The sequence below is a fragment of the Brienomyrus brachyistius genome, chromosome 2, assembly GCF_023856365.1.
Source record: "Brienomyrus brachyistius isolate T26 chromosome 2, BBRACH_0.4, whole genome shotgun sequence".
In the NCBI taxonomy this organism is placed as follows: Eukaryota; Metazoa; Chordata; class Actinopteri; order Osteoglossiformes; family Mormyridae; genus Brienomyrus; species Brienomyrus brachyistius.
Window position 1 is genome coordinate 10,672,243 of NC_064534.1, and position 22,107 is coordinate 10,694,349.

General features: G+C 46.0%; 1 protein-coding gene across 3 annotated transcripts in view; it reads left to right on the forward strand.

The window, feature by feature from the left end:
* igsf9b (immunoglobulin superfamily, member 9b) overlaps positions 1-22,107 on the forward strand; it is a 45,308-nt gene that overhangs the window by 15,372 nt on the left and 7,829 nt on the right. For 2 of the 3 annotated variants that reach the window (XM_048989445.1, XM_048989454.1), the window contains exons 5-19: positions 4,317-4,463; positions 6,847-6,998; positions 7,362-7,479; positions 7,906-8,047; positions 8,365-8,510; positions 9,121-9,263; positions 9,361-9,501; positions 9,594-9,710; positions 11,040-11,190; positions 11,507-11,618; positions 11,756-11,931; positions 12,128-12,366; positions 20,783-20,867; positions 21,124-21,294; positions 21,982-22,018. In XM_048989445.1, the coding sequence (XP_048845402.1) occupies positions 4,317-4,463; positions 6,847-6,998; positions 7,362-7,479; positions 7,906-8,047; positions 8,365-8,510; positions 9,121-9,263; positions 9,361-9,501; positions 9,594-9,710; positions 11,040-11,190; positions 11,507-11,618; positions 11,756-11,931; positions 12,128-12,366; positions 20,783-20,867; positions 21,124-21,294; positions 21,982-22,018 (2,077 nt within the window). Of the gene's footprint in view, positions 1-305; positions 402-4,316; positions 4,464-6,846; positions 6,999-7,361; positions 7,480-7,905; positions 8,048-8,364; positions 8,511-9,120; positions 9,264-9,360; positions 9,502-9,593; positions 9,711-11,039; positions 11,191-11,506; positions 11,619-11,755; positions 11,932-12,127; positions 12,367-20,782; positions 20,868-21,123; positions 21,295-21,981; positions 22,019-22,107 lie in introns of those variants that run through there. The other variant, XM_048989466.1, reaches the window with a different exon arrangement.

The window sequence follows — 22,107 nt, forward strand, 5'->3', positions numbered from 1 at the left end:
TTCCCTCTTCCACTCTCTCTCTCAGTATCTCTTGCGCTCCCTCTCTCTCTTCCCTCCCTGCCTAAGCATGTGTTTTGCCATTATTCAAATCAAAACATGTTTTTTTTTTTTTCTCAGTCTGTAATTTTTCAAATCACAACAAGGACACACATTGCCCTCCCTATGTTTTGTCCCAGGGTGTTTCTACAGCAACTGGATTCAAATTCAGACCTTCAGTAGAGGGAATTTTTGGTGTCATTGCTATGGTAACATGAGAGAATTAAGTTGGTGGGCCAGGGGCGGGTGGGGTGTAGTCTGGATGGGGGGGCAGCTGGGGGACAGGGGTGGGGCATCATAGAGGAAGGGGCCGGGTTACGAGTCCTGTAGGGAAATAAATTCCTTCATAGTTCACCCATGGACAGGTATGTGTGTGTGTGTGTGTGTGTGTGTGTGTGTGTGTGTGTGTGTGTGTATACTTAACTGTTGCTCTCTTTTTAAAGAATTTATAACCAATAAGTGACTGTAGCTCCTGTAATTCCAGTAATGTGACTGTTTCAGTTTAACTAAGGATAATCCGTAGACCCCACTTGGCGGGAAAACTGTCCTCGTCACACCTGTTGCCGCGTCTGTGCACATCACTACCCTCACGCATCTTCCGGATTACCGCGCGATCGTCTTCCCACGATCACTCGCTTCCGTGGGCCTGTTAGGACGGAGCCCATCGATAGCTAATAACCCGGGCAGGCTGTATAACCGTTAACTACGGCCAGCAGCCTAGGAACCGGCTCTTGTGATGTTGGGTAAATTGTTAGTTGCTGGGCCTTTCATTCAGTCTGTGCCTGCTATTTCACGGAGCCCTTGGGATAGGAGTTTGAGAAATGAATTTGAAGACTTCCTCAGCCCTCAGCAGCTGCCAGTTTCAGAGAGGACCTCCTAGACAGCTGAATGGATTTATTACTGTAGTTTGCTTTGATCTCTTCTGGCACTAACTCAACCTGAAAGTACAAAGATTTTTTTTTTCTGCTAAGCAAGTAAAGATAGTTACTTATTTGTTCCTTTTTACCTTTTATTTAAATTAAGTCTAGAATGCTGGTATTATGAACCTGGAGTGTAAATATGTGGGATATTACAACCTCTTTGAATAGCACATCGGGCAACTGCCACTTTGACAAAGTTGTAAGCTGCAAATGCTTGTTAACCTTGGTGTGCTTTTCCTATGGGCCCCTGTAGCTGACATGCGTCTCCAGTGGGCCGCCGGTCCTACGCCTTGGCACTATTCATAAAATGCACTTTCCTTTCGTTTAAACCGCCAGCATTTAAAAGGGGTTCCATTGAGCAGAAGAGAAAGAACGCGGGAATCGGCTGGGGTTGGGGGGGGGGGGGTGATTGTCGCTCAGTCACCAAGCAACCAGAAGATCAGATTTCAAAGCCCAAGAAGTTGTACGGAGAAGAATGGGAAGAGAAGAAGGGTTAGTGTGTGGTATGTGTGTAAGGGAGTCGGAGAGATGGAGAAGGATCGGGAGGTAAAGGGCGGTGCCACTCAACCTGTTTACTTTCAAATATGAGCAAGAAAGCAGATTTCTGCCCTCTTTCATGAGGAACTCAACTTGAGGGCGATGGTGTCCATGAGTTTGTGCTTGTGAGTGTGTGGTCTTATCAGTACACACTAGTGGCGAAAATTGTTGAAACCGCTCCAGTTTTTAGAGATCGCAGAATTTTATTCCAGTTACTCCAGTCACTTGATATTTCTAAAATCATACACTGGAGCAACTGCTGAATAAAATTCTGCAACCTCTAATATTTGGAAGTGTTTCGACAATTTTGGCCACTATTGTATGTGTATGGGGTAAGATCACATCATTTCACATACATTCCTGTCTGTCATTTTTTGTAAAACAAAAACTAGAATTAATCCTGAATTATATATTAAAGTTTTCCCCTCCATTGAAACTCCATGGAGTCTTATGAATCTAAACACTGAATATGTCACGACTGTAATATGAACAATAAATGGACATGTATATCCTACACAAATGATAAACACACACACATATATGTATATTAAATGTCATGTTCTGATACACAACACTGTTGGTTGTATGATTGCAAGGCTCTTGCAGTATCTGAAATATATGATGCATCTGTAAGTGCCTACAAGTTGACTTTTATAATACTATATATTAAATGCAGTTGTCCTTATTTAATTCATTGAAGTATTTAAATGCGTACAGGTTTAGCTTTTCACTTTCAATTCTGAAACAGTCAGAGTTCTGAAGAAGAAAAAGGAGACAGCCAGACGTAATCTGCCCTCTAAATTGCTGGGTAGCCAGACGCTCGGATGGAAAGCAGCACTTCGGTGGTGCTGGAGGGTCACGTGACTCACATGCTTGTGAGACCAAACTGGTTATGAAGTCACAGGTTGTAGTGTGGCATTTAAAAGCACCATGATTTTTACTTTCGTGCGCCGCTTCGGTACCAATTCTTTTTCGAAAAATAAACAGTTGCACCGTTAAAACAGAGCCAATATTTTTACGGTACCAAAATGACACTACTTACACCATGGAATTGCACCTTCAAGAAGTAAACATGGTAAAAATTCAGGTAGCCTGGAATCCACGGTCTCTGTAGGTTCATCTTCTTTGTCCCCGTTTCTGGTCTTACCCTGGTATAATCACTCATTCTGCTGATGATTCTGTGAAGCTTTTCTTTGTTGCCCAGAATTGCAAATAAAGTGAGTTGATTGGTCTCTTGCCAGAAACACCTGAACCAATACAACTGCACTTAAAAGTATTTTTTACAGTATAAATTGCGGAATATAACTGTTTGGTTTTTGGCCCTAGCCTTTCCACATATTCGATTAGGACTGTCAGATCTTCAGAGCCAAGTGCCTTCCGGCACTGTGCACTCAAATCCCTTGTAAACAGAGCTCTACTGATATATATAATCAGACAAAACATAGCTTAAGTCAGGAATGTGTTTCCCCTCTATTTCACTGTGCAGTCTCTTCGTTAATTACATTCTTATTTTTGTTTTACTTTGCATGTGGTCCACAGTGGTTTATGGCACATTGCTGATTTCAGAGGGTCTAGAAAATTCTAGGGAGTGTGCAGAAAACAGGTCAGCATGACAGCCTCATATGTGTAATCATTAAACATTTCAGCAACATGTCTTCAGACTTCAGGATTCAGTGTGTTTTATTGGCTATGTGCAACAAGTGCAATGAAATACTTAATCAGCCACACCCAGTATAAAGAACATCCATCCATCCATCCATTTTCTTATCCTACTGCTTCATGGGGGGTCCGGAGCCTATCCCGGAAGCAATGGGCACAAGGCAGGGAACAACCCCGAATGGGGGGCCAGCCCATCGCAGGGCACACTCACACACCATTCACTCTCACACGCACACCTACGGGCAATTTAGCAACTCCAATTAGCCTCAGCATATTTCTGCACTGTAGGGGGAAACCAGAGTACCCAGAGGGAACCCCGCAATGACACAGGGAGAACATGCAAACTCCACACACATGTGACCCAGGTGGAGACTTGAACCCGGGTCCCAGAGGTGTGAGGCAACAGTGCTAACCACTGCACCACCATGCCACCCCGACAATAGACTTTTTGACGATGAATAACTCGCAGACACATTCACATAAATTCCAGACTACTGTTATATTCCAGCAGTACAGCTAAGCTGTTCGTGATCTGGACAGCAGCTTGGGGGAGACGATACTGCACTTGAATCTGGCAGTCATTGGTCTGATGCTGCAAAGCCTCCTACCAGACAGGTAGTTTGGGTCCCCTAATCTACACAATGCTTTGAAAAAGAAAGACATCTCAGAGGTGAACGTTTATGTTACGATGGAGACACCCGATGCCGATGTTTCTCAACCCCGGCGGAGAAACACCGCCCTCTGCTAACACCGCTGTGTTAACAAGGCCTGGCCAGGGCTGGGTCTAACTTTACACAGGAAGGACAGTTGCCTAGGGGCCTGGAATTACCTGCGTTTTCGGAAGATGATCATCAGTCTCACATGAAGATTTGCCTAGAGCCCCAGAAAAGGCCCAGCTGTCCTTGGGCCTTTAGCCATTTATTCACAATATTCATCCACATACAATTCAATGAATGAATTACTCTGTATCTGGGCATCTTTCTGTGAGATAAAACGCCATGTCCCATTTTGAACCAATACAGGATGTGATTTGTCCCATATTTTCCCCACCCGTCCCTTATCTCTTCACATTGAAAGTAGCAGTGCTAAGCACAACCCCCCCCCCCTCCCTGAGCTAGCGGGTTTGGGTTGCTAAGCGCTGCCTTTTCTGCCCCCTCCCCACAGGCCGGGTGGCCTTGAACCGCGGGGCCTCGCTGCTGGTGCAGGACCTGCGTCTGGAGGACGAGGGCTGGTTCGAGTGCCGCATCCTGATGCTGGACCGAGCCACGGACGAGTTTCGCAACGGCACCTGGAACTTCCTCTCCATCACAGGTGGGCGTCTGGGGCGAGCTTTCAGCAAACACAGCGACCGCGATCAGAATCAGGGTTATGTGGCCGACATACAGGGAACCTGTCACTCGTTTTCAACGGCTGTCACACATACAGTAAGTATAGAGAGGGACAGAGGGAGAGAAAGAGGACTGGAGAGGAGAGGAACCCATGGGTGTCCTTAGTTCCGGTCACTCGGGATTATGGCCCCTAATATTTTAAGCCCAGTCCCAAGTATTTTAGCCTCAATGCTAATTATCCTGCATCAAAGAAAAAAGTGAAGCTGCAGGTAAACTTGACTAAGCCCCTCATTTATTTTCGATGGCTAGAAATGCCCCTGGTGGAACCAAAAACTCCCCAAGTAGAAACCTCTCAGGTTCAACTGGCTGCCAACTCCCCCCGGGCCTGCTAACACTATAGGGGTAAATGGATGGATAGATGTATGGATGGATGGATGGATGGACAGACGGGTGGATGGATGGACATATTTACTGCAAGAATATTTCACTTCTGCAGTTCAGATTTTATAACAGGTAGCATTACAAGTACTGAATTCCACCCATCTGTCCATTTTCCAACCGTTTATCCTGGTCAGGCTCACAAGGAGCCCAGAGCCTACTGGGTACAGAATTGCCCCAGAAAATGAACAGCTGTACGAATGGCTGAAATTGTAAGCCTTTTTGTACAAAGTGCTGGCTATGCATTGCCATAATATGTCACTCAGAATCACAGCAGCAGCACCTGTGAAAATTAAACCAGCGATTTTTCCCCCTTTTATCCTCTGTGATTCGCGCTTTCAGAAAACTGAAGGGAAGAGAGTTTCTATACTACACCCAACAGAGGAACAGGACAGCTAAAGCACCCTTCCTCGATCTCCTATAGCCAGATTGGCATACCTGGAGCCTTTGTTGTGCTGAACTAGACAGGGAGCCCTGTTGCAGCCTATCAGGAGGTATTGCATAATCCATTCTGTTTTGGCACCTCTTGCACGCTGGCACAGTCAATGCCCGCTGTGCTCCGCCGCAGACAGCTGTCAGTGCTCCTATCAGTGCTCCTGACAGCGCCAGGGGAGTGCAGACGTGCTCGGAGACAGGCCCACGTGGCTGTCAGTCTCAGGCAAGTCATGTGATGGAGTCAGGTGACCCTGTGCAGAGTCTGTGATGGAGCCTAAGCAGGATTCTTCTAGAACAAAAATGTAGACTGCCTGGCAAGGAACTTGGGGGGGGGGGGGGGGCAAAAACATGGACTGTCTGGGGGTCCCCGAGGACCAGATTGGGAAACACAGTTCTAGAGTGACCATCTACCTAGTTGATGGTTGGGGGCGAGAGCAGTAAGCTAACATCATGCTTCTGTGTACACAAACTCCAAGTCAATTATACGGGAACTTGGGCAGTACAGACACAAAATTAAAAGACATGGAACTACAGTGCTGTCCTTTCACAGACCCCCACATCACATACTCATGTCCTGTTGCTCAGTTTTAGACAGTCTGGCTCTGGGCCCACAGCACCTCAGTCTGTATTTAGCTACCGGTGTAAGATCGTTTACACATGCTAGCTCACATTTCAAGTGGCACTTGTGTTCAGGTGTACATCCTCATAACCTGCCAAGTCTCAGGTGGAAAGCCGTCCCACCCAGATTACGAGGTGGGAAACAACCCAGGATGGGGGCCAGCCCATCGCAGGGAACCAAAACAATTTAAGGTTAATAATCAGAATCTTTTACATTAGCTGCCTGGGTCTGAGCGGGACAGGAGCAGCTGGTTAGCTTGAGCTTTGTTGTAATGGAATTAGAGTAAGGAGTTAAGCCCATGCAAGTATTACACTTTGAATACAAGTAACTCCACCCGCTCTTCTTCAGTCTAGACTAACCCCTACATTGTTTATGTTTTTGTTCAGGGAGATATAAAAGGAAGGTACTTTAGTTCGCAGACGATTTAGCATCCAAGCACACTTTAGTTTTGGTTCATTCTTTCTGATTTTATATAATTTTATTTTTGTGAGGAATAAATTCTTTTTTATGTCACTAATACACAAGGAATAGTGGGATTTTATTTCCAAGATCTAGAAACGAAATGGTAAATGAAACTGCTTCATGCACCTTGTCACCTGTAACTTTAACCATCCTTCTGCCAGTCTTTGAGCTGTTTTTGTGGTGCCACTCCGAACGAAAATGCAAAATGTAGCTAAATGCTAATTTTATCTGAATGCTAATTTGATCTAAATGCAAAATTCAGCTAAATGGTAGCTCTAGTTAAAAGCTAAATTTAGTTAAACGCCACTGTTCCATGGACATGCAAATGCTTTAATGATTCGACTGCTGTTCTTTTGGATGTTTCTCCACGGCATCCTGTTTTTAAAGCCTCAGTCTGTCTTTCCTACCACAGCTCCACCTGTCTTTGTCAAAACTCCGGCCCTTTTCCTGGAGGCCCTGCAAGGTGATTCTTTGATGCTCACGTGCAGTGCCCATGGCAACCCTCGGCCAACTGTAACCTGGGAAAAAGATGGCACTCCGGTTGAAAGACAATACGGACTTGAGGTGGGAGTGTGCATTCGTCAACTGGGTGACGTTGGGGAATTCAGAGTGGATGATCCATTATTCAACACAAGTAATGGAAGCACATTCATAAGACCAAGCTAATCATGGAGTGAACACCCTACTGTCTATTTTATAGCTCCCATAATTTAAATAATTTAATCAGTCTCCAGTTGTTTACAGAGTGATGCAACATAAAACAATAGTAGAAGTATGACTTCAAATGTGTTATGAGGCTTCATTGCTTTAGCCTTTTAGCCAATTTTTTTGCCAGTAATGGTTTCTGCATTTAGCTAAATGAGCATTGTGTTATTTGATAATTTATCATAAGTCTTTTTGTCTTTTTTTTTCCTTTGTGCTTCACAGATGCTCAATGGTAGTTTGTCGTTAGCCCCCGTGACTAGGGAGGTGTCAGGAATGTATAAATGTCACGTCTACAACTCCGAAGGAAATTTGACTCACACTACACAGCTGCTAGTAAAAGGTACGTAGCCCAACCTTCTGCATCCAGAAGGCATGAGGGAACTTAAATTAATGTCTCCGGTGGAGGTAATATATTCAATTGGGACTGAAATTACCTCATGAAGGACACACTCTTCTTCAAAGCAAAATAACATCCTAATTCACACACAAGTAAACGGACCATCTGCTAACAGAGATTAGTAGGAGACAGTGCTTGCATTGTGCTCTTAGAAGATTTCAAAGTTTTTTGTGGTTTTGGAGAAATCCTCAGTGCTCCATCTAGAGGCGGCGTTTGGTATCACCGCTTAGGTTAGCCAACTGGTCAACAATGTCGGATGCACTGTTTTTAGCGATATAGCGCCAGTGACAGAGCATCTATAACAGATGGCAGCTAAAAGCCCAAATGATAATGCTAACATTTGCTGTCTGTCTCCCCGCTCCTAATTAGGCCCTCCCATCATTATCATTCCCCCGGAAGACACCATCCGTAACATGTCCCAAGACGCCGTGCTGCGGTGCCAAGCGGAGGCGTACCCAGCCAACCTGTCATACGTGTGGGCCAAGGAGGGAGAGAATGTCTATCACTGGCAGTGAGTATCGGCGAGTTCTAGCATGCGGCTGCAAATGGGCCTCTCTGCTTGGCTGGCTTCTGGCCATCTCCTCGATGGCTGACCTTGGAGGCGAAGAACCGGCGCAATGCTGAGACCGTAATCGGTGCTCGCGCCGTCTTCCGTGACACGCTTCTGATCCCATATGCGGATCAGGAGTCACCTATGCTTTAAAAGTGGAAACAGGCCGTGAGTTTATGTTATAAGCTTGGTTGACACCTTTGTTTCTCTTTCATGGGTGACAAAGCTTTTATTAGACTCTGTACTGTAGTACTGAGAGGTTTGGTCTTTGTCCTCAGGTCGCTGAAGTCCCGTGTGAAGGTCCTAGTGGATGGATCCCTCCTTATCCCCAACCTGGTCCCAGAAGATGCTGGGAACTACACCTGCGTGCCCAGCAATGGGCTCCTGACTCCGCCCTCCGCCTCGGCCTATCTCACTGTGAAGCGTAAGTGAGGTTGTTTATGCGTAGCTGCATGTCAGCGCGTAAATGGGTGAGCGTGTGGTTTGCAGTCTGGCTACATTCTGTCTATCCACTGACTCAAAATTCACAGTCTTTGTTATTAGACCTCAAAGCAAAGCAGATATATTACAACAGAGGTCCATCCATCCACCCATCTTCCATTAACCATTTATCCAGCGCAGGGCTGCGGTGAGTCTGAAGCTTATCTCAGCTACTACAGGGCATGACACAGGGGAATCCCTGGACTGGATACCGGTACATCACAGGATACACACTCGCACACACAAACTGTGTGTGACTTTGTGGGACTGGGCTGTCTACCTGTACCCTGTAGGGTGTTAATAGCAAAGCCCTTAGCCCCAAATATTGCTCCAGTGGTAAATGTATAACTTACTGACCCTCCATTTTTGGCCCCAAGCATTGCTCTCATTGGAGTGTTAAATGGCATGTGTGAAAATGAAGGGATGTACCTGTACTCAACCTTGTATAAATGGCAAAAATGTTAAATCGTCATCATAAAACCCATTCTATGTTTGTGCACCTACTGTATGAACATCCCTGTTTGATTCACTCTTCCACCTTTTTTCCCCTTTAGACCCTGCCCAGGTGGTACGGATGCCTAGGGAGACCTACCTGCCCGCAGGGATGGGTGGGGTCATTTCCTGCCCCGTGCGAGCGGAGCCCCCAATGCTCTATGTCAACTGGACCAAAGACGGGGACGTCCTAGACCTTGACATGGTATACCAAATGACAACTACTTTCTGTTGGCTAGGCTATGTCTTGTTGGTGTGTCTTGTTGTTGTCACCAACAGAGTTTGATTCCTGTTCTACCTAGTACCCAGGCTGGATGGTGAACTCGGAGGGCTCGGTGTTTGTGGCCACAGCCAATGACAACGCGGTGGGCGTTTACACCTGCACTGCCTATAACAGCTATGGGACAATGGGCCGTTCGGACCCTACCTCTGTGGTTCTGCAGGTATGCCTGACTGCTCCAGCCGCTCTTGGATGCTGGTCTGCAGAGAATGAGTCTCATTTGCTGTCTGCTTCTGATCTCAACTACGTGGACAGGACCCGCCCTCATTTAAAGTGACACCCCGTGCTGAGTACCTGCAGGAGGTAGGTCGGGACCTGCTCATCCCATGTCAGGCTAATGGAGATCCAGTTCCTAACATCACTTGGAGCAAGGTACGTTCTCATCAAATCCACACAGGCGACACACAACAATGTACGATATATCCTAAGATATTGATGTCATGCCCCTCTCGTCCAATCCTCCCATGTGGCCACGCCCCCTCATCTACCCCATGTGGATTCCCCGTGTTCATCAGCTGTTTTCTGTTGCTGTCATTAGTTCTATGTATTTAATCCACGTTTCAGTTTGTTTCCTCAGTCTGTTCATTAACGTTACGTGTTATTCCTGAGTGCGTTAACCCACAATAAAGTCCTTCATCCGTATCCACGACTCCCCTCTCCTGCTTCCGTGTGCGAGCTGTGACAGTGGTGCTTGCGGTTCATGAACACAATCTCTTCTAGGAAAGTGGTCGTGAACCAATTTTTACATGAACCAAGGCAATTTTTCCCATAAGAAAGCATTGAAATTCAATTAATTTGTTCACAAGCCTACCAGATAATATCCAGCCATCCATCCATTTTCCAAACTGCTTATTGCTTACTGCTTTGTTGTGAGTTTTGAGGGGTTTGGAGCCTATCCTGTAAGCTATGGGTGCAAGGGGGGGCCAGCCCATCACAGGACACACTCACACACCATTCACTCATACATCACACCTATGGGCAATTTAGTAACTGCAATTAGCCTCAGCATGCCTTTGGAATGTGGGGGGAAACCAGAGTACCCAGAGGAAACCCCACGACGACATGGGGAGAACATGCAAACTCCACACACAGGCGGAGACTCGAACCCGGGTCCCACCGTGCTGCGCCCCACCAAATAATGTTTTTTGTTAATTCATTTCTGGTTTTTATGACAGAAACTTTAAAGAAAAACACAATATAGTGTGATGAAGGGTGGACCGAGGCATCGCGGGAGCAGAGAGAGACAGGGAGCCTTGCTTTCCGGGGAGATCACGCTCTTCATTAACAGTCTTTAACCCTTGTATTGTTGTTGTTGTTGTTGTTGTTAATGGTTGCGTTTCCCTGTTGTCGCGTGTGTGTTTGCCCGTGTCTTGCGTGTACCCAGTCCGATCCTCACGTGTATTTAGCGTGTGTAAATCTTCCACCATGTGTGAATCTTGCAGTTCGGCGTCTTACGCTAAATTTTTGGTCGTGAACCAAATTGTACGTAGACCACAGCGTTCGTGAACCGCAGTCACTACTGTACCGAGTTTCATGGGTTTATAATACCTGAATTTTATTTACCTTAATTTACTTGTGCTTGATTTTATATTTTGACTGTGTTCTCAATGCCTTTGATAGCTCTAGATTCTTTTAATTCTAAATAAAATTTCCATTTTAAATGTCATTTTAATGAATTATACCCTCCTTCTTCTTCCCCAGGTGGGTCCTGTTCCACGTTCCCCATACACTGTAGCGGCAAATGGCTCTCTAGTGCTGCATCCTGTCAGCAAGAACCACCAGGGGGAGTGGGAGTGCCATGCCACCAACCGTGTGGCCTCCACGACAACCAGCACTATTCTCCTCGTGCTAGGTGAGGTGGGGGCTTCTTTCTAGCAGACTGTGTTCATTGCAGTTTTTTTTTTTATGGAAGAAGACTTCGACACAGCACTGTAAATTCTACACGTGACATAATCTTCCTTAAGGACCTTTACCCCATGAGGGCCCTTTCAGTCACAAGTTCAGGCCTCGTAAGTAACATGCTTAAGAGGATTAGCGGTGAATGCAGGGTCTTCTGCAGGTTACAAGAAGCCCAGGCATGTTAGTACGTTAGAGTCATGAGGATTCGAGGTTGGTCTCTATGTTTGCCTCATCTCCTCCCCTCCTTTGTATATTCTTTCTTTACCAAGGCACAAGCCCCCATGGTGTGTCTTCAGTGTCTATCATCCCAGGCGTGCATGAGGCCAATGTGTCATGGGAGCCAGGCTTTGATGGAGGCTACATTCAGAAGTTCTCTGTGTGGTCAGTGTCCCGGTCCATAGTGTAAATGTTCAGCAGTGCTGGGTAGCGCTGTGTCGTGTCTAGCCGTGCCTTGTTCTTCTTCCCTCATTCTCTCCATCTCTTTCTCACTCTCCCTGTCCCCATCTCTCCATGCATAGGCTGAAGCAGGCGTCCCGGCGTAAGCATGAGTGGACCTCTCTTCCCGTGCCTCCTTCCAACTCATCCTTCTTGGTGACTGGCCTGCTTCCTGACACCAGCTATCAGTTCAGCATTCTACCCCAGAACAAGCTGGGATCAGGACCCTTCAGTGAAATCATTACGGTCAAAACCTTGGGTTAGTATCACCGTTGACTGAGTTGGAAAGTTGGTGGAGGATCTGGTGCTTATTCGATGGGGGAGAAGGTCTTTCACATCAGAGCTGCTGTGATAGTGTTCAGGATTCTGCGATTGTTGCTCCATTTATGCTCCAGTAGCACTGGTCTTCTGAGCCATCTGCTAATTAGTTTTCTCCTTGGGTCTTTCACTGCCAGTTCCCCCTACAGATCCACCCATAGTGGTGACTTCAGCACCAAAACTGCCCCCGCCATCCTTCCTGCTGGTCAATCAGACCTCAAAAGGAATTTTGCTGCAGTGGGTCCCGCCCCCACCTCAGTCCCCACCAATCACTGGCTTCATGCTGCAGGCACGGCAAGAGAAGAGCCAGTGGGGGATCCTCAATGAGGCCATCAGTGGAAACAGCAGTGAGATACTTGTACAAGGTTTATTAAAGGTAAAATCTGAGGTTTTTGGTAAATGACTGTTTATGTGTTTGTTTTATATGCTTAATATATACTTAAAATGTGCTATGCTCAGGTTGGTGTGAGTGGCCCACTAGGTGCCACTGTGCCTCATAGTTCCTGGGCAATAGCTTTTCAATGCTTCCCCGACTTCATGTGCTTGATGTTTGGAATGGTCTGCCTGTGGTCACGGGGGCTTTTTTCCAGATTCCTCCAGTTCCTCCCATTGCCTAAAACAGTGTTGCCCAACCCAGTCTTTGGGGACCCCCAGGCAGTCCACGTTGTTGCTCCTTCCCACTGGTAGCCCAGAATATGCTTCAGGCTACCTGTTAAGTTCCACTCTAGTTCCACTCCAAAAGGACACACCGGGACAACTCTTGATTCACCTTTCGTTGAGTTTTATTTACCAACTTAGACTTGTTGGTTTCAAGTTAATCAACCAATGCTTGAACCGTCAGGTTGATAACCTACAAAGCACAGATACAGAGGTTCACTATGTCATTTTGTAAGATGTTAAAACAATACATGAGCTTTTTAGATTACATTAATTAAATTAAGGTAAACAAATGAACCATTGTAAGTATTTCAAATGAATTAATAACATTAATCTAGTGAATTAAGTTAAATCAAATAATAAATTTCATTAAATGCTCGCTTCAAACAACAGAACAGTTAAACATCAAATGTAATAAAGACAATCAAACGTCAAACAGACAATCAAATCAAAATGAAAGCTTTTGCATTTTAGTTCTTTTTAACTAATATAACCTAATAACATTTACCAACCATTGGTGTCTTTGGAGTAAACTCTTGAGTAGAGCTTGCTGTGCTGTTCCTTGGCTTGTTTGAAGACTGAGCTACCATTCCTGTTCAGGTGTTTTCATTTGTGATCAGCAGCCATTTTGTTGGTGCATTATGGGAAATGTAGTTTGACGGTGGTGGCAACCTTAGACCTTCAATTGTTCAGTTATAACCCAACACCTCCCACTTGAGCTCATGGTTTCTCAAACCCAATGAGGTCACACCAGTCCGTCACTCTTGTTCTTCAATGGGAATCAGAATGACAAGGCGCCTTACATCTCTATGAAGGGTTGTGGCCGGGATTTTTTGTTTAACCCTGTTGGATCCTGCGGCCGGCTCCTTTCCAGCTGCCTTTCTGATGGGAACAGGATAGCTGGGAAAGGTCCTCACAAGCACATCTCTTACAATGCCTTTGTTGTCAGTGTTGACGCTGACAACTCTGGCCAGTCTGTACTGTCCTCTCAGAGCATTTTGGTCAGCCAACCAGACCACATCTCCAACAGCAACATTTCGCTCTTTAGTGTGCCATTTGTTCCGTACAAACAGGTTTGGTCCAGCCAATTGGCTCCACTTCTTCCAGAACTTGCTGACTTCTGTTTGGATACTTTTAAGCCTTTTATATGGATAGCCATCGAACTGGAAGTCTCCAGGGTCTCCCTTTGGGTTTGCACGCCCTAAAAGCAGAGAATTTGGGGTAATGTACTCTACACAGTCTTCCCTACTTTGAGTCCTGGCGTCAATAGGTCTTTCGTTAGCAAGGTTGGCTGCCATGAAGAGAAAGGTTTGGAATTCACCCCAGGTGAAAACACCATCTCCACCAAGGTTGCTTAGAGCCCGCTTCACTATTCTGACAGCCGCCTCTGCTGCACCATTTCTATGCGGAGAATCTGAGGGGTGGATCTTCCAAGACCATTCCGTTCCATGCTTGGCAGATAGGTCTTCAAATTGAGACCTGTCCAGTTGGTCAAAGAATTTATATAGCTTCTCCAGAGCAGGTTTGGCTCCAACAAAGTTAGTACCAGGGTCTGACCAAAGTTTCCTGGGGTGCCCTCTCAGTGACGTGAACCTTTGGTAGGCCAGCAGGAAACCTTCAGATGACTGGTCACTTACCACGTCAGTGTGTATGGCACGGGAGGCCATGCAACAGAAGACAATTCCCCATACCTTGAGTCTGGTTCTTTTCTTAACTTCATCTTTCACTTCATATGGACCGAACAGATCCAAGGTGGTGAATTCGAAAGGAGCAGCTAGGCCTGTTCGCTCTGGAGGCAAGTGCGCCATTATTTGTTGACACTGCTTCGCCCTGTTCTTCCTGCAGCTCACACAACTGTCAACCATCTTCTTGGCAATTCTCCGGCCTTTTATTACCCAGGCTGTCTTCCTCATCCGGAGAAGGGTTGCTGCTACACCCTCATGGTTAACTTCATGGGATTCTCGTGCCAGCAGAGTAGACACCCATGCTTCAAATGGCAGAACTGGCACGGCAGTCTTCTCCTCATTGAACATCTGGATTCTACCTCCACAAAGTAGGAGCCCAGTGTTCACATCTTTGTATACTGCTAATCTGCTGAGAGTTGTTTCTGGAAAAGTTACACCGACTTGAGCTGCTAGTAAGAGGTCGTCACATGCATCCTCAAGCTCTTTGCTGGTCAACCCAGCCAGCTTGGGTGTTGTTGCGTCCCACTTTGGCCGTTTTGGGTTTGAAATCCTCTTCAGCCACTGCTCGGCAGCTCGACGGATCCAGGCAATTACTCTCTTCAGTTTGGTCAGACTACTGAACCGTGTTATGTTCACGAGATGTCTAACCCAGCCAGTGGGCCTCATTCTTGGCAGAGTGGATTTTCCCTCTTGACAAGGACTTTCCTGAGTGGTTAGTGGATCTTCATCCTGTTGACTCATTTTGGGTTGAGCTCTGGTCAGTACAGCTGAAAATGCCTTGGTTTGAAGCTTGTTTACACTCTCCCTGGCCTGGGCTGCAACTTCTCCAGCTGAATGAATAGGCCACTCCTCCACTGGCCACATCAGGAACTCTGGTCCATTTTGCCATGTGGAACTCTCCTTCAAATCGTCAGGAGTGCCTCCTCTTGTTATAATGTCAGCTATATTTAGATCTCCACGAATCCACCACCAGTCTTGCACTGGCCCAGCCTTCTGGATTTCACCTACTCTGTTTGCGAAGAAGGTTTGGTATCCATAATTGTCTCGCTGAATGGCTCCTAGGATTGTTTGACTGTCCAGTAGATGGAACCATCTCTCAATCTTCAATCGTGCATGCTTCTCCACGTACTTCCTGATCCTAGCTGCAAAGACTGCGCCACATATTTCTGCCTTCACAGCATCTCCCTTTTGATCCAGGGGTGTGAGTTTGGCTTTGGCTTCCACTAACCGGACTTCAATGCCTTGAGTTGTTTCCCATCTTAAGTACATGACAGCTCCGTATGTTTTGTCACTTCCATCAGAGAATGTGATGCCCCAAGGTTTACCTTTCCAGTCAGATGGTGTGAGGCTCCTGTGGAATTTCACTCGACCAAGCTGCACATATTCTTCGAAAAGCTGTATAGCTTCTTCTCTGAGGCCTTCTGAGAGAGGTTGATCCCAGGTTTCTTGGGTCAGTTTGCCACCCCCTCCTTCTTGAAATGCTTTACGAACAAGAATCGCTCCTTTCTGCTTGACCGGTGCAACTAGGCCAATTGGGTCATACAGTGCAGCAACTTGGCTTAAGAGAGCTCTTCTAGTCAGTGGGTTAGGTGTTTCAGTTCTCACCTCCTCTTCGAGAAGATCTTTGCCAACTCGCATTTTCTTCTTCCTTTTAGAAAAGTTCACAGCGGTCAGCATGTAGAGCTTGTCCTCATCCACTTGGTAGCCAATGCCCAAGGCTTTGTTGTCCCCTTCCCTCATTTGGTTTGGAAGAATTAAGGTTTTCCTTTGCTCCTGGCTTAGGACATCAGCTTCAGCTCCTTTCCTCCCACTTTGCCCTGACCGGACCCATGGTTTAAGGAAGAAGCCTCCAGCTTTTAGAATCTCTTCAACATTTGCTGTGATGTTGTCAAGTCTGTGCAGGTCATTGTGGGAGGTTAAGAGGTCATCCACATAACTGTCTTCTTCGATAACTCTTCGTTCATCCACCAAGTGAGTGAATTTGGGCAGGTTCGCAGTCTCCCTCATAGCCAACTGTGCAATGCAACCAGCGGGTTTGTCACCGATGTTAACTCTGGTGATTGCGTATTCACAGATCTCCTTTTCTGGGCTGTCTCTCCACAGGAATCTGTGTAGATGCATCTCACGCTCCTCCAACCAGACAGAGTTATACATCTTCTTTACGTCTCCTAGAGCTGCATGCACGCCTTCTCTAAATCTTAGTAGGATGGCTCTGATGGGGTTAAGGACATCTGGTCCCTTTAGAAGAAGATCATTCATGCTTACCCCTTTGTATTTCTGGCTACTGTTCCAGACAATGCGAACTGGTGTTGTCACTGAATGAGGGTTAGGCGCCACCAAGTGGCTGACATACCACACTGGTCCCGTCCACTTCTCCATGACTTCACTGGTGAGTTTCATGGCTACACCTCTTTCGACCATTTCATGGATTTGGGTTGCATAAGCGACTTTCCATTCTGGTTCCTTGCTTAGTTGCTTTTCCATCCTTAAGAAGCAAGCCTGGACTGCCCTTTTGTTTTCAGGGAGAGATGTAGGACATTCAGTCCAAGGATACTTTGCATCCCAGTGTGGTGTAGGTGTGTGAGCATCCTTTTCCTTGTAGGTGAGGCCTCCTTTAATGATCTCAAGCTCCCTCTCCTCTGCTAAGGTCATGTCTCTTCCTCCTGGTGAGCAGTTTCCACATCGACATCCTCCACACCTTGGTTCGCATGCGGCTCCGATGCTGTCCCAGTGCCACCACAAGGAACCCACGGTTACTGGCAGATGTAAATTTGGACAGCGCATCTTCCTGCAGTTGCCAGCCTGGTTTGGTTGTTGGAACTGTGATCTCCTGATATCTGACAGCAGCGGTTCGCATGGAGCGAGCGAAATGGGTTCTTGACTCATATGCTGCCACCTCCACTTCTTCAAATAAGTCAGGATGGGCTCCGCCCACTGTTTTCCCCAATGGGCTTTCCCACAAAACAAGGTCTCCGATGACTTTGACTCTTTGAGGTGCAAGTCTTCCCTCACGGTGGCTTATGAGAAGCTCAACTTCGGCTGGTCTCTTCAGGTCTTCGAGCTGGACATCTGGGAAGAATCTTTTTAACTTCTCAGGCTGAATTGTTTGATATACCTTAGCAATTTCATCCAGGCCATAGCAGACTAGTTGATGTGCTCTTTCAGTCCCTTTTGGAGTCTTGACTCTGACCTTTAGGAGGTACCTTCTTGTATTGACTCGCATAGTCATTCCACCAACCCCATGTATGACCAGGGTTATCTCTTCACTCCTCAGGCCCAATCTTTCAGCAGCTTTGTGGGTTATGTAATTGGTGTCAGATGCTAGGTCAATGAGGGTACCAATCTTTTGACCTGCGTTCGCCGTCACCTGCATCAGCATCATGATCACTGGAAGTTCAATCAGCCCATTCTTCTTCAGTAGCTCAGACTGGCCTGCTGTTTTGAGTGTCACTGAGGACCTGTTAGTGAATGCCTTTCGACATTGCTCTGCTAGTTCTGGGGAAAGTTGTGACAAGAACTTCTCCTGTTCCTCTGTGAACTTCCCTTTACTTCTTTCATCTCTTCCACCTTTACCCCCTTCTCCTCTTCTGGATTCAGTTTTTGGGCACAGGAAATAATGGTGGTCTGGACCAGTTCCTCCCGTTTTGCAGTCTGTATTCCTGCATAAAAAATTTTCCCTGCAGTATCCGTCATCATCATGGTACCCTAAGCATTTGCTGCATGCTCCCAGTTTCTTTAGAACAGACTTCTTTTCGGACAGTTTCAAAGCTTTAAATTTCTTGCAGAAGAAGACCTTTTTGCTGTGTCCACGATCACCACAGACACCACAGCCCTCATCAACTTCTTTCTTTGTAGCTCTGGTTGATGCAGTCTTTCTTTCATGCCTTTTCTCTGGCTTGTCTATCTTGTCCACAATTTTAAGTTGTTCAAGTCTCTCCAGTATCTCTTCTTGATTCTTCAGGAATTTCAAGAGCATGTCAAAGTGAGTATCTGCAGTGACATTATTTTCAGGGTTGACCAGGAACATTAGCCAGTCTCTTTTTATGAAGTCGGGTAACTTGCTTTCAATGGACTTGATGACTAATGGATTTTTCATGGCTCCCACGTTCCCCAGCTCTGTCAGATCTGCCAGTGCCTTCTCCACAGATTGAATCAGGTCAATGACTTTCCTCGGCTGGTTCCCCTTCACTGGAGGCATATTCTCTAGTTCTTCGAGGATTTCAACTGTAATGGTGGACTTGTTGCCGTATCTATTGTCCAGGACCCTGAACATGTCAGCTGCTGTTGTATAGGTTGAAAGTCTTAATTCTTTTGCAATGGTCTCGCTCACACTCTCCAGAAGCTGAATCTTCAGAACTTCAGGTGAGCCAGTGGGCTCCCCCTGCCTTTGCAGGCTCTCCCAGTCCTTTCTCCACCTGTGGAACTCTCTCTTACTTCCCTGGAAGACAGGCAGAGTAGTTGGTTTTATCTTCACAACAGGTGGTGGTGGTTGGACAGGTTTCCCACTTGTGCCTTGATCAGCCAGCCTCCTTGATATGGCAAACTCTGCTTTTCTCAATTGTAGCCTGTTGTGGGTTGCTCTCAGTTCTTTAAGTCTCCCAGCCAGTTCATCTTTTGATGATTCGGGGATCCATCTCTCCCACTCAGACATTGCTGAGATGGCTGCGTTTATCTTTTCTTCCAATAAGGTGAGGTGAACTTCATAGCCTTCTAGATTGTCACTTCTGACTTGAACTCTGTCAGCTTCATCAATTGCTTCTTCTGCTTCAAGAATCGATGTTCTAAGTTCGTTCTTTCCGTATCTTCCCCACATGTTAGTTTGTACAATGTCCCTTACCTCCTCCATTTTAATTTCTGCATCTTTTATGGTTGTCTTAATGTCGGTTTCTTGCTGCTTATCAAGTTCTGCTTCATTATCCGCCGCCTTGACGTCAGCCTCCAGTCCGATCCTGTAGTCCTCATTAGAATCAAGCACTGACCTGAACCGGTCTGAAAGTTTTCCAAATTCCTCCTTTAATTCGGCTCTCAGCATAGTGTTTGCTCCCCTTGAAATGAAGTTGGCCAGTTTGGTGAAGCTGCTCTTTGCAATGGTCCTCTCCTGCTTCAGTAGTTTGACAGTCTTCCCCAAGACCTCTTCTGCCATCTTTATTTCCTTTTTCCGTCCACAGCTTATCTGGTATGAAGCCCTTTATCTTCCACTCCAGGCTGCTCCGTTGGTTATCAACTGTTAAGTTCCACTCTAGTTCCACTCCAAAAGGACACACCGGGACAACTCTTGATTCACCTTTCGTTGAGTTTTATTTACCAACTTAGACTTGTTGGTTTCAAGTTAATCAACCAATGCTTGAACCGTCAGGTTGATAACCTACAAAGCACAGATACAGAGGTTCACTATGTCATTTTGTAAGATGTTAAAACAATACATGAGCTTTTTAGATTACATTAATTAAATTAAGGTAAACAAATGAACCATTGTAAGTATTTCAAATGAATTAATAACATTAATCTAGTGAATTAAGTTAAATCAAATAATAAATTTCATTAAATGCTCGCTTCAAACAACAGAACAGTTAAACATCAAATGTAATAAAGACAATCAAACGTCAAACAGACAATCAAATCAAAATGAAAGCTTTTGCATTTTAGTTCTTTTTAACTAATATAACCTAATAACATTTACCAACCATTGGTGTCTTTGGAGTAAACTCTTGAGTAGAGCTTGCTGTGCTGTTCCTTGGCTTGTTTGAAGACTGAGCTACCATTCCTGTTCAGGTGTTTTCATTTGTGATCAGCAGCCATTTTGTTGGTGCATTATGGGAAATGTAGTTTGACGGTGGTGGCAACCTTAGACCTTCAATTGTTCAGTTATAACCCAACACTACCAGTGACTAGGGCCACCCATAAGGGGGGAGAAAGAGGAAGACTTTCAGCAGCCCAGACACGAGGAGGGGCATGAGTGTGTGAGCATGGATAATGGTAGTTATGGGGGGTCCATTAGGTGGAAGTATTTAAGGGCACAGCTATGACTTTGAGTGGCCCTGCCAGTGAGTCTATGCTTAGTAAGCTGCTGTGAAGCATGGATGGACAGCTCAGCCTAAGAGGAGGCGATATCCTAAGGATACTACAAAAATGTTGCATTTGAAGGGATTAGAACCTTTGTAACATCTGGAATGTAATTCCTCTGTTAGGTTCCCTTTGGCACCCAGGTTAGGACTGTGCTGTTCTCCGGAGAACTCACAGCGGATTCTAGCAGAGATATAATTTCATGTATTCATACTCAGAGGTGCATTAACATGGTCAGGGGTCCCTAGGCTTCAGCCCGGGTAAACCCCTGCATTACAGCGCCCCTGTGCATACTCTCCATCTGCACATTAGTCATTTTGGCGTGAGACATTACTATGGTGTTTTACTCTGTTCTTTTTCCGGTTCCGCCTCCTCCATCTCCTTCAGGACTCCATCTATGAGCTCCGGCTGCTGTCGCTCCGAAATGAGGTGGTGGGCGAGCCCAGCGAGTCGGTCAATGTCTCCACCGTGGGTAAGGTCACCTCTCTGCCAAGACCCCTGCTATCGCACTGCCATCGTCATTAAAACAGAAGGTCGCACTTCACTTCATTACTAATATCATGGCTGCCTGCTCTCGTCAATGCAGATGGGCTGTAAGATAGGATGTGATTGAAAGTACAATGGATGAGCCGTGATATTATGGTGCGATAGTGATATCTTCGACATCTCTGTGGTTGTCGGAGATAAACTGAGATATCCCTGGAAGATAAGCTCTGTTGTCCTTCCAGGTATGGAAATATATCCGGCACAGACAAGCCTGCTGGATTTCATCCCCGAGCCGATGCTGGCCGGCGTGGTGGGAGGGGTCTGCTTCCTATTTGTGGCCATCATTCTGTCTCTGGTGACAGCATGCATCATGAACCACAGGAGGGAGAAGCGCCGGCGGCGGCGGAGGGATGGTAAAGACAACAGCTTCGGTGTGGGCGGGGCAGTGTTATGTGCCAGCCAATGGGCTTGCATCTTGTTCTGAAGCAATTTGCTACATTCTCAGAGCTGATAATTTTAGCTTTAGCTTTTAGCTCAGGTTACCACAGTCAAGAGTATTACACGTGTTCATCCTTCAACAACGAGTTCCACAGCTCTGCATGAAGGGAACATGCACAGCGGTGAACTTTGTAGCTCTTAACTTTCAGAGCGATGTCACCAGTTGCATTTCCTCTCACTGCATTTAGCTGAAAGCTAATGTCCGTTGTTGTTGAATCATGACTCGCTCAATGTGACGGAAAAGCTCAAAAAATTCCATCGTGGCCCATAATTGCTTTGTCACGAAAGTCATTGTATGCTACTGTGTACAGAAATGTAACATCTTGTGCCTGTGGAAGATTGTGAATTAATAGTATAACAATAAATACCACAGCTTGCTTAGTGAGAAGCTGGCTGACTTATATGAATATAATATATGAAAATAATACACAGGGATGTTACAGCTTCAGACTGGGCCTGACAGCTTTTTTTTGAAGCATTGTCATTGTCCTTTGTCATCCTTGAGTGTCTTTAAGTTGGACCTGTGTTGATGTCATCCTGGTCTGGCATCGTTTTGTAATTTGTGTCATTGTGTGACCTTTGCCCCCCGACCACCTTTTCAGATCTCCCCACTGCCCTGCAGAAGAGTCCACCTCCAGAGTAAGTGTCCCCCTGTCTCTCCTGTGTCTCTCAGCTTGGACTGTGTCGACGAACCCTCACAACCATCTTGTCCATTATTGAGCGTAACA